This window comes from Marmota monax, unplaced genomic scaffold, assembly GCF_021218885.2.
Source record: "Marmota monax isolate L192 unplaced genomic scaffold, Marmota_monax_Labrador192_F-V1.1 WCK01_AAM20220418_F8-fsc00014, whole genome shotgun sequence".
NCBI classification, from domain to species: Eukaryota; Metazoa; Chordata; class Mammalia; order Rodentia; family Sciuridae; genus Marmota; species Marmota monax.
This window is the reverse complement of record NW_026695222.1, coordinates 910,740-927,902: the sequence shown is the minus strand read 5'-3', so window position 1 is coordinate 927,902 and position 17,163 is coordinate 910,740. Positions and strand designations below refer to the sequence as shown.

The 17,163-nt window shown below is 35.4% G+C and overlaps 1 protein-coding gene across 1 annotated transcript in view; it reads left to right on the top strand.

Annotated features, from left to right (window-relative positions):
* Sptlc3 (serine palmitoyltransferase long chain base subunit 3) overlaps window positions 1-17,163 on the top strand; it is a 138,743-nt gene that overhangs the window by 41,133 nt on the left and 80,447 nt on the right. Inside the window, exons 3-4 of the mRNA XM_046433953.2 lie at window positions 12,290-12,444; window positions 13,058-13,206. Coding sequence (XP_046289909.1) covers window positions 12,290-12,444; window positions 13,058-13,206 — 304 coding nt within the window. The remainder of the gene's footprint in view (window positions 1-12,289; window positions 12,445-13,057; window positions 13,207-17,163) is intronic.

Genomic DNA, 17,163 nt, shown 5'->3' with positions numbered 1-17,163 from the left:
TTAAACTTCCCTTCCAAACCTATGCCTTTCATAATCTTTCTCAGATCAGTCAGTGATGACTTCACCAGTCCAGGTGCTCTAGACAAAAACGGCTTAAGTCATCCCTGACTTCTCTCTTTGACTCCATCATGTATATAATACATTTTATATATTATCAAATCTATAGGCAATGATAATAGTTCTATGTTTAAAATATATATCTCAGACTACATTTTGCCATACTGCTGCCTCCAGGTTTGTGTTCATTAGCACCTTCTCTTATGTACCCGGTTTCTACTTTTAAACTCTACAACCTTCTCTCAACTTACAAGCACTGTTATTCTTTTAACACCTAATTCTATACAGAACCCTTCCATGCCTTTCCGACTCATGTGGACAAAGAGCCACAGATGGCTGAGGCTCTGCAGAATACAGCCCCCTCATGTCTGTAATTTCATTTCCTCTACAACTCTCCCCTACTCTACACTGCTTCAAACACTAGGATCTCCTCACTCTTCTTCAAGCATCACCTACATATACCTTCCTCGGAGATTTCTCACTCCCATTTCCCTCTACCTTGAGTGATCCTCCCTCAGGTATTTGTGTGGCTTATTCCCTCACTCCTTGATTCAAGTGTCACAAAGAAACAAATACCTTTAAATGCAGTAGGAATCACTGACCAATGAAATCCTCCTTCTCCCTTACCAGGGTTGGTTCCAAATATTTGATGGCCTAAAATGGAGATTATCTATTAGTGTATCCATCAGAGCAGATCCCATAGCCTAGGAAGACAACTCCAAAATATTAAAGTTCTAAAAATATTTTGCACACTAGGATTATCAATTAAATGAGATCACAACCTCTCACAATGAGTACACAGAGAGTCCAGAATTGACTTGGAGATATATACGTGTGTATGTATGTGTATGTATATATATGCATATACACATATGTATATATGTATGTATATGTATATGTACATATACATATGTATTTATATATAAAACGTGTATGTGTAAAATATGCACATACAATATATACATCATGTATATAATACATCTTATATATTATATATTAGTTATAATGCAATTGACAGTATAATTTTATTATAATTAATATGTTGCATAGAAGATACCTATATACAAATAATTTCTGATGTTGCCTTCAAAAGTTAGTCAAATTGTGTTGTTTTTTTTTAATTTCTTTTACAGTATAGACCCCTCTGGTTTATTCAGCAACAGAAAATATAGGATAGTGGGAAGGATGGACTACATTAACTGGTCAAAAGCCAAGCTGTGGAATGGGTGGATTATGACAGCCCTAACAAAGAGCCACTTATCAAACTCTGGTCTTTTTTCTTTTTACCTTTTCCTTTTATTATGGAAATAATGAGTAAAAGCAATCACTTCCTGTGTCCCAGTCCCTTAGTGCACCTCACTACACTTATTTTCCTTTGCATTCACCCGGTCCTTTCCTTAACACAAATGAGATTGTATTACACACAGTGCTGTGTAACTAACTTCTTTTTTTAAAACCTAACTATAATATGTATCTGGATATCTTTTCAGGCCAATACAGGATTACTTCATTCCTTTTAGTACCTTAATGTTTGTATTCTATAATATAAATGTAGCATAATTTATTTATGATCCCTTTTTATTATTGTAAATAATTTGTCAATGAGTAGCATTGCATCATTCTAGGATAGTTCCTAGAAGTAGCTTTCTGCCTCGAAGGAATGCATGCTTTAACTTCTGTGAGAAACTGAAAAATTGTCTTTCTGAAAAGCTTGCAGAGCAAGACTCAAGTGATTAATAGCTGAGTGTGGTTCCTTGTCCAGATTTGGGGTATATTGATACTGTCAACATTATTTTTTTTTTAAATTTTGCCAATATCATGGGAGAACATTTTTATTCATATCTTATTTCACATCTTCCTGAGTAATAATGAGGCTAAACTTCTTTTCACATAATTTTTATGTATTCATACTTATTTTTCCTGAATTGTCTATTTAAATTCTTTGCTCAAAATATTATTAAATTTTCTTGTTGATTTATCAGTACTCTCTCTATCTATCCTTATATCAATCATTTATTCTCTGAGAGTATTTTAAATATTTTTCCAATTCTGTTTCTTGGCTCTTGACCTGTAATTTTATTTAGCTGTATATAAATTATAAGCTCATTTGTATCAAACATTTCTTTTAATAACTGGCTCTGTGGTGCAAGACCTCTAGCCAAACCTGTAATGGCTATTCAAACATTTCTTTTATGTTCTCTTTGTTGTTATTGTTTTTTATCTTTGAGAAGAGGGAGATTAGTCATGTTTAGGAAGGTCCTTTTTTCAGCTAAAGTCTTGATAAATTTTTCTACAGTTTCGGTCAATACTTTTATGATGTCAGGTATTTATTTTATATATGTATACACAAATCCATTAGATTTATTTTTATGTGTTGTGAAAAGTACAAGGACTAATTTTTAAAGATATTTCTAGTTGTTCCAGTATCATTAACTAAATATTTTTTAACCCACTGTCAGGAAATATTGATCAATATGTCTATTTCTTAGATAACTGTAAGTTTTTAAGTAAATATTAGATTTTTTTTCTCTGTGTACTTGAGAATTAACTAGTCAGGTATTGAATTTTGAAAAAGAGCTTGCTACTTTAATTGGGAATTCATTAAATCTATAAAATAACTTTATAACATGTAATATCTTCAAAATATTTAGTCTTCTCACTTGGAAAAATTCTTTCCATTTCTTTATGTATTTCTAATGTTCTTTTAAAAATGTTTTATAATTTTTTTTCATAAAAGTTTCACCATTTCTTGTTTTGGAACAATTTTTTATGGTGATACTGAGATTATCTTTTTTCCCCCATAACATCTTCTAATTAGTTATTGCTAGCATATAGAAAGCCTATTGATATTTTCATATTTTAATCTCAAATGTACCACTTTAATGGTTTCTCTCCTTTATAGTTTCTCATATAGATAAATTAAAATTTCTTGAAATTTTTCGTGTCTCACACAAAAAAATATAGGTTATCTATTAGGTGATTATTTCAAGACACTTGCTAATTGTGTTAGTTAAGTCCTCTAGTTTTACTTTTTGTCTACTCAAACGTTTTTAATAAATGTGTGTTAATACCTTTCTCATATGTATTTTAGTGTTAACTATCATATACATAAAAGTTCCTGGTTCTACCAGTTCTTGGTGGATTTTCCCTCATACATTACTTTTCAAGATATACTCTGTTGTCTGGTTTTAATTGTTATACATCTACTTTTTCTTCACTAGCCATTCCTTTCTTTCCACGCTTCACAATTTTCAGAGAATGTTTGCCTCTTATAAGCAGCCTCTATATTGATTTTAAACAAATACTAAAGCTTCTGTATTATAATAACATTAAATATTACTTAAAGTATATTAAACCACTGCTTTCATAGGCTAAAGATGGTCTCACACTAGCAATTCCATATGACTAAACCTATCATTTTGTTGAGTCATTTTAGACTTATTTCTGCCTTCATTATGTTTTATGTACACATTGTTGTCTTTTTTTAAAAAAAATATGTCTCCCTTTATACCATGGTCCATTTCTTTGTTTTTCTTTAATTTATATTTTAATATCATTTCACTTATTTTAATGTCCTACAGGTTCATCCATGTGGTTGCAAATGAGAGGATTTTCTTCTTTTTTAAGGCTTCATGGTATTCCATCATGTACATATACATTTTCTTTTTCCATGTATCTGTGATGGACACTTGGATTATTTCCATATCTTGTCTATTGTGAATAATGACAATATGAAGATGAGTATGCATATCCTTCTTATAGACACTGATTTCATTTCTTTAGGAATTTTATCCATGAGTGAGATTGCTAGATTATATAGTAGTTGTATTTTAAATTTTTTAATAACTCCATGTTGTTTTGCACAATAGCTGTTATCAATTCACATTCTCGCCGTGCATAAGGTTCCTTTTTCTCAAAGTCTTTATCAACCCTTGCTATCTGTTGTCTTTTTAATAACAGTCAATTTAACAAGTGTGAAGTAGTATCTTCCTGTGGTAGATTTGCATTTCCCCGATGATTTATAATGCTAAATATTTTTTTCATAAACCTATTGGTCAGTTAGTATGTCTTCACAGAGAAATATCTGTTTGATTTATTTGCCCATTTTTATGGTTATTTTTTAGTTGGGTTGTTATTTTTAATTGGGTTACCTTGCTATTGAGTTGAGTTTATTATATATTTTGGATAATAATCTCTTATCAGATACATGGTATGAAAATATTTTCTAGAATTCCATTGGTTGATTCTTCACCTGTTGATTATTTCCTCTGCTGAACAGAGGATTTTTAGTTTGACATAATCTTATGTTTTCTTTTCTTTTCTTTTCTTTTTTTTTTGGTGTGCTTTTAGGGTCATATCCAAAAAAAAATCATCTTCTACACAATATTACTGCTACTTATTTATTAGGCCAGCAAAGGGATCTAGCTTCCCAGTTAGTCTCCCTGAATATCAACTTATTCTAACTCTTCACTCTCAACTTGGAGTTACCCTGAAGTTAGTTTATATTATAAACCAATTTCAAGAAACTTTTCCCCTGTTTTCTTTCAGTAGTTCTATAGTATCAGGATTTAAATTTAATTCTTTAATCCAGTTTTAGTTCTTTTTTTGTTTGTTCTTTTTAGTTATTCATGACAGGAGAATCCATTTTGACATAATTATAAAAGCATGGAATATCTTGTTCTAATTCAGTCCCCAGTACCTCTGTTGAGTTCATTGTTTAATGACATGGGATAAGGTTCCAGTTTCATTCTTCTCCCTATGGACATCTAGTTTTCCCACCACCATTTATTGAAGAGATTGTCTTTCCCCGTTATGTGTTCTTGGCACCTGTGTCAATTGGTCATAAATGTGTAGGCTTATATCTGGGCTCTCTATTCTGTTCCATTGGCCTATATGTCTGTTTTTATGACAGTACCATGCTGTTGCTATTATTATTATTTTGTAGTATATTTTGAAATCCAGTATAGTATCCTCTCAGTTATTCAGAAAAGTCTGTGGTTATTAAACCCATGACAGCGTACATATAAGGGAATGTGTTTCTATGTTTCTATCAGTTGATTATTGATTTGGCTGAGTATAGGATTTTAAGTTCAAAATAATTTGTCCTCAAAATCTTTTCTACCACTGTCATCAAAGAAAAGTCTAAAGCAATTTAACTCTTATTCCCTTATGTAAAAACTGCTTTACCTCCTATAGGAAACCTTTGGGGACTTTTCTCTTTACCCTTGGAGATTTGAAGTAGGATGTATCTGGATGTGAAACTATTCCTTTTCTCTAAGTAGTACTTGATGGGCTCTTTACATCTTACCTTTCAATCCTTTCTTCATCTCTAGAAATTTCACTCTTTCTTCCTTCTCCTACTGCACCTTCTTTTCCTCATCCTTCTATTCATCTCCTTAATTGCCTTTTTTGAATTTTGTCATGCCAGCCACTGAGACACTGAATATTTTGTATCAATCCATCATATCCCTTGACTTTTCTTTCATATTTTCTTTTCTCTATGTCCCTTTTCCACTATGTTCTAGGAAATTTAGTCAATTTAATATTGAAGCTTATTAATTTTCTTTTGGGCTGTAGCCATTATACTCTTGAACTGTTTTATCCTTTTAATATATGCACTGTTCTTTTTGTCTGTATATATTGAGGCACTGCTCTTCCTTTTAGTTTCTACTGCCCATCACAAAGCTTTGTCCTCCGGAGAATATTACTGCTACTTATTTATTAGGCCAAAAAGGGATCTAGTTTCCCAGTTAGTCTCCCTGAATATCAACTTACTCTAGCTCTTCACTCTCAACTTGGAGTTACCCTGAAGTTAGTTTATATTCATACCATTCTTCCCAAAAATGTTTCAAACTATGGTTTCTTATGGTTTTATTTCTCCAGATTTTATTTATGTTCTGTCTTTTGTGATTCTTCTGATTTATTGAGGATATTTTTATAATCTTTTTAGGCATTTATATCTACATTTGGCTTCATTAAATGTTTAATTTTATCTCATTTTATAGAACTTTTATAGGAGTGAAAGGATCCATATAAGTACTGAGTCTGTCATCTTTATTCTGTCCCCATCTGTGTTAATCAGCTTTCCATTGCTGTGACAAAATACCTAAGAAAATCAACTTAGAAGTAAACTGACTCACAGTTTCAGAAATTTTAGCACATGATAACTTGGTCCCATTGCTTTGAGTCTGAGGCGAGACAGAAAAACATGTCAGGGAGCACATAGTACAAGGCTGTTCTCCTCATGGTGACTGGGAAGCAAAAACAGAGAGAGACACATAGAAGAAGGGGCTCAGTTCCAAATATTCTTTCAAGAGCATAACCCCAATGACTTCCTCCCACGCGGCCCTTCTTCTGAAAGGTTCCACTACCCACCAATAGCACCAGAGGCTGGCAACCAACTCTTTAACCCATGAGCCTTTGGAGGATATTTAAAATGCAAACCATAACATCACCTACTTCCTTTAAAATAAAAATTAATTTATTTTAATTAATTAATTTAAGTTTCTCATGCTTCAAAGAACTAAAATTACCTTACTAACAAAAAGAAAATTATAAGCATATTCTGTTATTATTCTGAGCTTTCTGGTAATATTTCCCAAAAGGAAGTAAAGTTATAAAAATAAATATTAGGTGAGAAAAGAAGTGTCAATGTAGACATAAATTAATAAATGGTGTTGATAATGACTTTCTTTCTCTAAAAAGCTATGATTCTATTTTATACTTAACAGGCATGTAATTAAATCAATTAAGAGAGACTTACTTCCAAATATAGCAACAATATTTGGACCATGAATATATTATTTTCACTTCCTAATAAACCCCAAGCCCTATTCATTGAAAAAGGCATCGATAGTAGAATTTATTCCAACTTCCAATATTTGCAGTGTTTTCTGACTTTTCATCTATTTATCCACAACAGTTAGATGGAAACATCTACTATGTTTGGAAAATGATAGACGACCACCCAAGTTTAAAGGTAGGAAAAAACAATGATTTCCACCTTGAGGAAGAAATCAAGCCCTTCTTTTGGTTATATTTTTAGGTTGGACTCATTCTTTCCTACACCTGACCCCCCCAAAATGGTTGTATCTTGATGACCTAGAATTACCTATCACGTTTATCCATTTGTGTCAGAAAGATAAACAAAGATAGTGAGTAAGCCAAGTGATAAATTAAATGTATAGATAAATATATGTCCTGCTGCGATGTTTCTGTCTATGAAATATCAAGTCTAGCTTCGTTTTCTGGTGTAGTTATATTGCTGTGGGAAGCTTGTCTGAGACTAGAGGGCATTGACCTTTTAGAGGTGTTGGCTGTTCCTGAAGAAAATTCACTACTGCTCACAGGAATGGGGTGGAGTGAAAACACACCCAAGCAGAGGCAGGAAGCCACGTGTGGGGGGAGAAGAGGAACATGCCCCAAAGCAAGCCAGTTTGTTCCCAGACCAGATCTTCCATTCTAAGGAGGCTGCCTAGGCTCAATTGTCCATCTCAGGACTATGTAGGTTGCTGAACTTGTGTATCGGATCTGGGTTAGTATTTACATCATACACAAAAATACACCTCTGTGATTAAAAAAAAACCTACCTTTTGTGACAAGGGAGGCACAAGTACCTAATCTGTAACATTGTTATTGAATTCGAAGATCATTCCCAGCAGGGAGTCTTCCTTGACCCCACACAATAGGTTTGAATCCCTCTAACTTGTCCTCAAAGAGTGTGTTTCAATAAAAAGGTAACTGCCCATTTCCACATGGTACAGATTCTACATCTCTGAGTCAGAAGGGAGAAAATCGTGGGAGGATGTACAATGGAGCCAAGATAGCCTCTTCAACGAATGGTGCTGGGAAAACTGGAAATTCATATGCAACAAAATGAAACTAATGATGATGTATCTCCATAAAGCAGGACATGGGGAAGCTACACATTGTTTCCTCCCATCAATGTAGAGCTCCACATGACTAGTAGACACTCCTGCTCTAGACTGGAAATATGTTGGACAGTTTTACATATTGTCGGTGAGGTATTTGTGTCACCAGTGGTACGCTAGAGAGAATCTGAATAATCCTGAGGTCATCCTGAAGTCTCTTCTGGGAAAGGGAGTGAAGCCAGAGGATGACCCACTCCTCTTTCTGGGTCTGATTTTCCTGATGTGTCAAGCAGACACTTGAGTTCTGTGATCCGTGTCCTCTCCATCCCTGCTGCCTTGTGAATCCAGGGGTTACAAATCTGAAATTAACTTTGTTTTGATTTTATAGACAGAATGGTTTGGTTTTTTCCTTCTCTCCAAAATCAAATTTTGCTTTATTTTGAGTAAGATTTATCAAAAAACCTGAAACTGTAATTCTACTTAGATCCCGAAAATATTACCTATAGACCTACTTTTACTCTTTTTCTCCTCATAAAAAAATAAGTTTATATGGTACATTTTAAATAAGTCTTGAAATGAGTAGAAGGACACAAATAACATATGGGACATGAAATAATCCATGAACAGTAAATAGTCTGAAAAAAATATTTAATCAAAGGGGAAATAGTTTGCAAATAATTTTCCAGAGTATGCAATCTTGTCTCAAAAATATGTCTTTTTTCCCGTGAGAATGTAAAAGGATCATATAATTACCATAAACTCATCATTTTAAATGATAATAAAACCGAAACCACAGATATTTAGAAAAAATGCATTTGGTATGAGATTTTGAAATGTAACCAGTAGAGTTTCAAATTCACATGTAATAGTACCGTGTATGTTTATGAAATTTCTTTGTACAGAATACCATAATGGGATTTCCATAGGGAACCCTAGGAATGATGTCATTATCACTGAGTACCAAAGGGTCATGTGACACAAAGGACTGTGGCTTAACTATGGCCACCTGCCATAAAAGACCTGTATATTCTCATTAAGGAAGTTGGGACCTAATCCCACATGATAGAGATTAGGGCCTACTTTTTCTTCTAATAGGCTTAGTGTCTCTGGTTTAATTTTTAGGTCTTTGATCCACTTTGAGTTGAGTTTTGTTCATGGTGAGAGATAGGGGTTTAATTTCATTTTGTTGCATGTGGATATCCAGTTTTCCCAGCACAATTTGTTAAAGAGGCTATCTTTGCTCCAATGTACATTTTGTTGCCTTTGTCTAATATAAGACAACTGTAATTATATGGGTTAGTTTCTATGTCCTCTCTTCTGTACCATTGGTCCACCAGTCTATTTTGGTACCAATAACACGCTGTTTTTGTTACTATTGCTCTGTAGTATAGTTTAAGGTCTGGTATAGTGATGCTACCTGCTTCACTCTTCTTTTTTTTCACATTATATTTTTTTATTTTTTTTACATTATGGATTTTCAAAACAAAACTAAATGACAGCAGAATTTATTATAATTCTTATTACATATATACAGCACAACTCAGTTTTTTATATCTCTGATTGTTGCTTCACTCTTCTTGGTAATGATTGCTTTAGTTCTTCTAGGTCTCTTATTTTTCCAGATGAATTTCATGACTGCTTTTTCTATTTCTTTGAGGAATGTCATTGGGATTTTGGTTGGAATTGCATTAAATCTGTATAGTGCTTTTGATTGGAAGTGCATTAAATCTGTATAATATGGTCATTTTGACAATTTTAATTCTGCCTATCCAAAAACAAGGGAGATCTTTCCATCTTCTAAGCTCTTCTTTAATTTTTTCCTTAGAAAAAAAATTTCTGTAGTTTTCATTGTAGCACAAGAATTAAAATCAAGAATTAATAAATGGGATGGAATCAAACTATAAAGCTTCTTCTCTATGAAAGAAAAATCAGTGAGGTGAATAGAAAGCCTACATCTTGGGAGCAAATTTTTTCCACTCACACATAAAAGCACTAATCTCTAGGGTATTTAAAGAAGTCAAAAAGTTAAACACCAAAACAACAACAACAACAACAAACAGTCCAATCAATAAATGGGCCAAGGAACTGAACAAATGCCCCTCAGAATATGACATACAATCAATCAACAAATATATGAAAAAATGTTCAACATCCCTAGCAATTAGAGAAATACAAATCAAAACTGCTCTAAGATTTCATCTCACTCCAGTGAGAATGGCTGCTCTTAAGAAAACAAACAACAATAAGTGTTGGTGAGGATGTGGGGGAAAAGGTACATTCATACATTGCTGGTGGGACTGCAAATTGGTACAGCCAACATGGAAAGCAGTATGAATATTTCTTGGAAAACTGGGAATGGAACCACCATTTGACCCAGCTATCCCACTCCTCAGTCTATACCCAAATGACTTAAAATCAGCATACTACAGGGACACAGCGCTATTGTGTTTATAGCAGTACAATTGACAATAGTTAAATTGTGTAACCAACCTAGATGCCCTTCAGTAGATGAATGGATAAAGAAAATGTGGTATATATACACAATGAAATATTACTCAACAATATAAGAGAATAAAATCATGGCATTTACAGGTAAATGGAAGAGGTTAGAAAAGATAATGCTAAGTGAAGTTAGTCAATCCCAAAAAACCAAATGCCAAATGTTCCTTCTGATATAAAGAAGCTGATTCATAGTGGGGTTGGGAGGGGAGCATGGGAGGATTAGATGAACTCTAGACAGGGCAAAGGGGTGGGAGGGAAAGGAAAGGGACATGGGGGTAAAAAAAGATGGTAGAATGAGATGGACATCATTACCCTAAGTATATGTATGAAGACACAAATGGTGTGAATATACTTTATATACAACCAGAGATACGAAAAATTGTGCTCTATATGTGTAATATGAATTATAATGCATTCTGATGTCATATATAACAAATCAGAATTTTAAAATTAATTAATTTTTTATTTAAAGACTTTAAAAAAGACTTGTGTATTCTCTATATTCTCCTGCAGAATGGAACAGCTCTGAAAATGAGTGGGCTAGCTAGTGGCACAAGAAGATCATCCAGAAAGGCCTTCCCACAGTCTTTGTTCCCTCGGGAAATCTGCTCTCCATCTCATAAGGGAAAGAACAGCAAAGAACTCAAGAAGATAGGAAAGCAAATGAGACACTCACTCCCAATTATTTAGTGACTCCCTGTTACCTAGAGAACAAAATTTGACTCCTCATGCAGAAGCCTAAGGCTCCTGCTTTCTCTGCCAAAGTAACCTTTCAGCCTCATCCATGCAACAGAGAATAGTGAAGGGATGGGATAAGAGAGGTAACCAGAGCCAAATAAATCAGCGCCTTGGCTTTGACTTGGAGTAAGAGAAGAGCCAATATAGGCTCAGAGCAAGGAGTGGCAGGATATGCCTGATGTATTATCCTTACTCACTCTTCTCAAATGTTCTCCATATTTTAGCATACAAACTCGTCCACCCTGACAATCCTCCCCAAATATTCCTAATCATAATACCCTCATTCTTCCTTAGTGCCACCTCAGCGTCCCTCCCACTTAATCAGCTTCTCTGATTCCTTCAGCAAGATGTGATGCTTGCTCCTGCTCTAATCCTATGAATGCCTGCTTAGACCACTGTCATGACTTTTGCATTTTCTGCCTAGCATGTACTAGTATAAGTCAAATGACAAAATCAGACATGTCTTCAGCTGGACTGCAGATCCCTCCAGCCATGAATCACATTTTATACAGGAACACAGTGCTATAGCTTTGGCTGGTGTCCCACAAGTTTCTCAGCCCAGTTTCCAGGCCCTCAGCAATATGACAACCAGCCACCTGCCAATCAGCAGTTTTGCCAATAGGTCCAATAATTCAATTCCATCCACTCATCTAAAAACATGGTAAAGGGGAATATGGACATTCAAAAACAGTTAAAGCCAAATTATCATCTCAACCATTTTTTTTTGCGAACTAAACTGTCTGGACATAAACACATACCTGCTGTTCCCCTTCAGCCGTAATTCTCTCTGGGAACACCGCAGGGACTCCTTGTTTTCACCACTTGTTCTGGGACTTGCTTTGTATAGTGCTGTCCTCCTTGTTACCCTTATTTATCACATTTTTACACCCCCTTCCCCACTAAAGGACAGGCTCTTTAGGGAGAGAGGTCTTACGGTTTTATTTGTGGGCCCCATTAGTTTCCTCAGCCACTGACTCTTGCTCAAAACAGAACAAAACAGAAGTCCACAGATGGATTGTTTGCAGGGCTCTCCCAGGTCTTCTCTCAGCCCTCAACTGCAAATTAAATAAATTTAAATTAAAAACCCAGAGCCCAAAGCTAACCTTCTACCTCTGTTACAGGATTTTGTGCCCCTGTATCAAGACTTTGAGAATTTTTATACGCGGAACCTTTACATGAGAATCAGAGACAACTGGAACCGGCCCATCTGCAGTGCTCCAGGGCCTCACTTTGATGTGGTGGAAAGAGTATCTGATGACTATAACTGGACATTTAGGTGAGGCAGACACCTGGAGGGGCTTGGTGGAAAAATAAAAATCCCTTCAAGAAATTCTAGCATGGGCACCAGATCTGAAAAACCCAAAATACAAAGGTAGCTGGTCTTCATCATCTAGTCCTTGGCAGCTCTCATGAGGCCAATAGAGGAAGTCACAGTAATTACTTTGAAAAGGTGGCTTATTTATAATGTAATTAAAGTGAAACCCTGTGTCAGAAGTACAGAGTCAGCCTTGAAAACACCCTTTTCAGCTTTCCTGTCAAATTGTACCCTTCTATTCTCCTTAATGGGGACAGTGATGACACAGCTCTTGTTCCTTTAGAAATTCTTGTTGGACTTTGAACCAGAGCATGATTTTTATGAAAGCAATTGCCCAAGGGAAATCAAGAGTGAGTAGTACACCATGACCCAGGATATCTTTCTCTAATGCTCGTCTCCACTTCATTATGGGTTGCTTTCCTCTAAGGATAATCCATGATATGCTGAAAACAGTGTCAATTTAAAAGAAAAAGAAAACATATAATTTGGGCCAGGCCCAAATCCCAGTTTCTTGGGCACTGGGAGAATATTAAATGAGATAGTCCTCTGTGTTCACTTGCCTGTTTCCCTATAGGTTTACTGGAAGAATCATCAAAGATGTCATCAACATGGGCTCCTATAACTTCCTTGGGCTCGCAGTCAAATACAATGAGTCTATGAAGACAATAAAGGATGTTTTAGAAACATATGGCTCAGGTGTGGCCAGCACCAGACATGAAATGGGTATGTGCATCCGCCACTTTGGAATTTCATCCAGTCCAGTCTCAGATTCCTTGTGACTACTTCTCAAGTTGAGATTGTATCTAGACTATGTGCCTCAAATCACTATTATAAACTTCAAAGAGCAAAAGGGATATAAGAGTCTTTTTGAAAATTTCAAGCATTGTGCTATTGCCAGGTGGTTTATTAAATGTGTTTTAATTCCCATGCATGAGTGAAAATATAACTTTTCTGATCATATTTCTAAAATAGCAACTATTGTGCCTCCTCCAACAGATCCTTTTCTGTCCTTTCTTTCACTTTTAGTATTAACATTCATCACTGATTCAAATAATCTTGTTTTTATGTTTACATATAACCTGTCTCTGCTACTCCAACATAAGCTTCATAAGGAGAGGGACTAGCCTTGTGGAATGTTGGGTTGAATGAATGAATGATACATGAATAGACAAGATGGCACAGACTGCCTATTTATTTACCTTCTAGCAAAAAATAAATAAAAATCTTATTCAAAGGATAAAATTTGTAATAAGGAAACTTCCACTCCTCTCAACTGCAGGGAGAAAAAATACTGTGAACTTGCTCTTGGAGAATGCTTTGCAATAGCTGGTATGTGGTAGTGATTGTTTTCATGTATCATATCATTTATTCCTTAAAAAATAAAATTCAGTGGCGCACACCTGTAATCCCAGAGGATCACGAGTTCGAAAGTCAGCTTCAGCAAAAGTGAGGCATTAAGCAACTCAGTGAGACCCTGTCTCTAAATAAAATACAAAATATGGCTGGGGATGTGGCTCAGTGGTTGAGTGCCCCTGAGTTCAATCTCTGGTACCCCCCTTAAAAAAATAAATAATAACTTCCTGTACTGTAAGCAGCATAGGTGGTATTTTCCCATCTTCTAAAACAAACTGAATATCATGTTATCTAAGTAATGTGTCCAAGTGGTTCATTAACCATCCTATATTTCAGTCTAGTTCAGCTTTCTCTACTATTATGATTCCCCATCATGAGGACAAATGCAAAATTTCCCAGGTTAGTCCGAACCTGACTAAGAATCAGTGAGAAGTCTGATGAAAAGGGATTTACCATTAATGAATAATGAATCACATGCCCCTCTTAGATAATTAGTATAAGGGCTTAAAGATCAAAAATTATTTGAACAGTAGAACAAATAATTCAAACTGCACAACGTAACTTTATTTATTCAAGCAAGCATTTGACAAATAGCCAAAGCTCCAGTTTTAATGTGGTTGCTCAGATTTCTTAAAAAAGACAGGGAAAAGCTTTCTTAGCATGAGAGCTGGAGATATAACAGGATGCTGGTGGGTGGTGGGAGCATGGTTGGTGCTAACCCACCTATGATGCCCCATTTGGAGATGGAGAGAGAATGGAATAATACCCCAGCCATAAGAGGCACAAGTAAGAAACCTTTAGGAATGTTTCTTCTGGTGCTGGTGACATCCAGTATCAGGTTCATAATGACCAGGCAAAAGATAGAGTCCTAAAGATGATGACCCCTCCACTCAGTGAGATAGAACACTCCGCCATCACAGCTGGCAGAATCTGAAGGAAAGCAGTTTGACACTGGCTATGGTTTACCTGCAAAGGAAAGTAGATATGGAATAAGGATCCCTGATTCCATGGGTTCAGCAAACCCAGAGAAACTCTGCAGAAATGAAGTTTCCATTTGTTACTGATCACAGCCTAAACTCTTTCTCTGCCTACTAATACTTTTGAATTGCTAATCTTTTGTATTTACCTGCTTCATGCAACACTCTAGGTCAAGTTCCAAGAAGAGATTTCAATAGTTTCCAAGTGTGCATAATGACAGACCCAAAAGAGAAGTCACCCACACAAATTTTAGACAAATAGAAAGACTGAAACATAAAGATAAGCAATCAGTCAAGAAGTGAGTAAATAAGAGGGGACTTGGAAAGTATTCTGCAATATAAATAATAATCTTAACATGGCATGCAACAATTTGGAATAGCAGAACTCCAAAAGACATTTATTCTAAGAAATTCAAGTAACTCTTGGAAAACATGTGCTTTAGAGTCTTAAGAAAATATTTAACTGCACAAATGGATTAACAACAGATTTGCCTACTAAATGGAAAAGATTGAAATTTGGCCCCAAAACCCAAACTCAACTACGTGCTGTAAATTAAAATAAAATATTATTAAATTAAAGTTATTACAAAGGATGAAAAGTATAAAGATAGGTCTTAACCAGATACCTGGTTCCTACCTCCCTGCTATAACTGAAAGGAAAGTGACCATGACACTCAGAGCGTCCAAGACATCTTTATTGTGGCAGTGTCTGATTAAAAGGGAAGGAGAAGTGAGAAGTCTGATAAAAGTGGGGGGGAGCATGCAGGGGGGAACAAAGCGCAAGAGAGAGAGAAAGAGAAGAAAGAGAAAGAGAGAACAAGAGGGAGAGTGAGAGAGAGAGAGCAAAAGTGAGAGAAGAAGAAAGAGAGAGCAAGAGAGGGGGTCCCCACAGGAGAGAGTTTTTATAGCCAAAATCTAATGGGGTCTTTGGGTCTGTAAGCTGCTTTGTTGGTGTACAGTGATTGGACCATACAGTAGTTGCTAAGAATGTCATCTTCTGTCTTCAGGCAGACAGGGCAGGGGCTAGATGTGGGTTTCCATTGGGCCAAACAGGTGAGGGTCGAGTGTTCAGCCTTGAGTGGGGTTGAGTGTTCAGACTTGAGGCAAACAAGCGATAAGGAACCAGACGGGTGAGGGTCGAGTGGCCAGGCTACCCTGCAGCCAACATTTGTTCAGCCTGCTCCGCAACTAACAATAACCACCAGCACCACACCCCTAGGGGCCAAGAGGAGGCCAGGCTAGTGGAAAAAGTGATGAAAGCCCCAAAAGAAAGTAGTTGCTTGTGAAACCCACACCTGTTAGAACTAAGGCCAAAAATAAATCCGGGAATGATACATTTCCACAAATACACATAGAGAAATGCAAATGCCATTTTCAAGATGTGAAATGATGTACTGCTCTTTATTTAAATACACCTTAAAAAATAATGGAATACAGAATTAAGGGAGATTTCAATCCTCTTGTGGATCAATTTAACATTGTGCAGGATGATAATAAAAGAAAATGCGTAGTTTTCATATCCTAACTATGAGACAGACTGGAATGGTATTTTGGAGTAATAATCCAGTATTTAAAATATCTAAAATATTGAAAATTAATATCTTCTACTGGTGATTTTTTTTTCTCTGATGCTCCTGGATCTTGGCTAACTCCCTTTCAAATTATGTGCTACATGTGCAAGTTTAACTGTAGCTACATAGTGACAGTCTAGTTTCTCTTAAAAATATTGCTCAAGTGTTGTGAAAGGTTAGAAATTTGTGAGTGACATCAAGACATGCAATAGAGAACTCTAGGCCTAACAACTTATCAAAGTTTTAAGAAACTGAGCTCAATTTACTCTTTTCATGGTGGCTGGAAAGTCACTAGAAGAACTATTTGCAAAAGGATTCTAAAATTACATAGACTTTTAGACTTTCAGCACTGGGACTGAGAATTTTGTGCAAATTGTTCATAATGTCTGATTTTAAAACATCAAACAACAATAAGTAATACCTATTATGCAAGACATTTCCACATTTGATCTTTGAATTTCCTTATATTCAGAAACAATTTAATTCTTCTCTACATAGAAGATATTTATTTGACTAAATTGGTTTAAGAATGGAAAAGAGCGCAGCAACCCCTAAGGCAAAAACAATGCATAATTACTTGCTCTTCCTTCACATGAGTTGAATTTCAAATAAAGAGTAAGATGAAACTTTAAAAATAAATAAACAAATGGACTAAATGCATGGTGTAAATATGAACAGAAAACAAAGCACAAGTTAAGCTTCACTTATGAATCATTAAACAGAATAAAAGATGCACATCATAAAAATAATAATAAAGATAAATACACCTCCTCTATGCA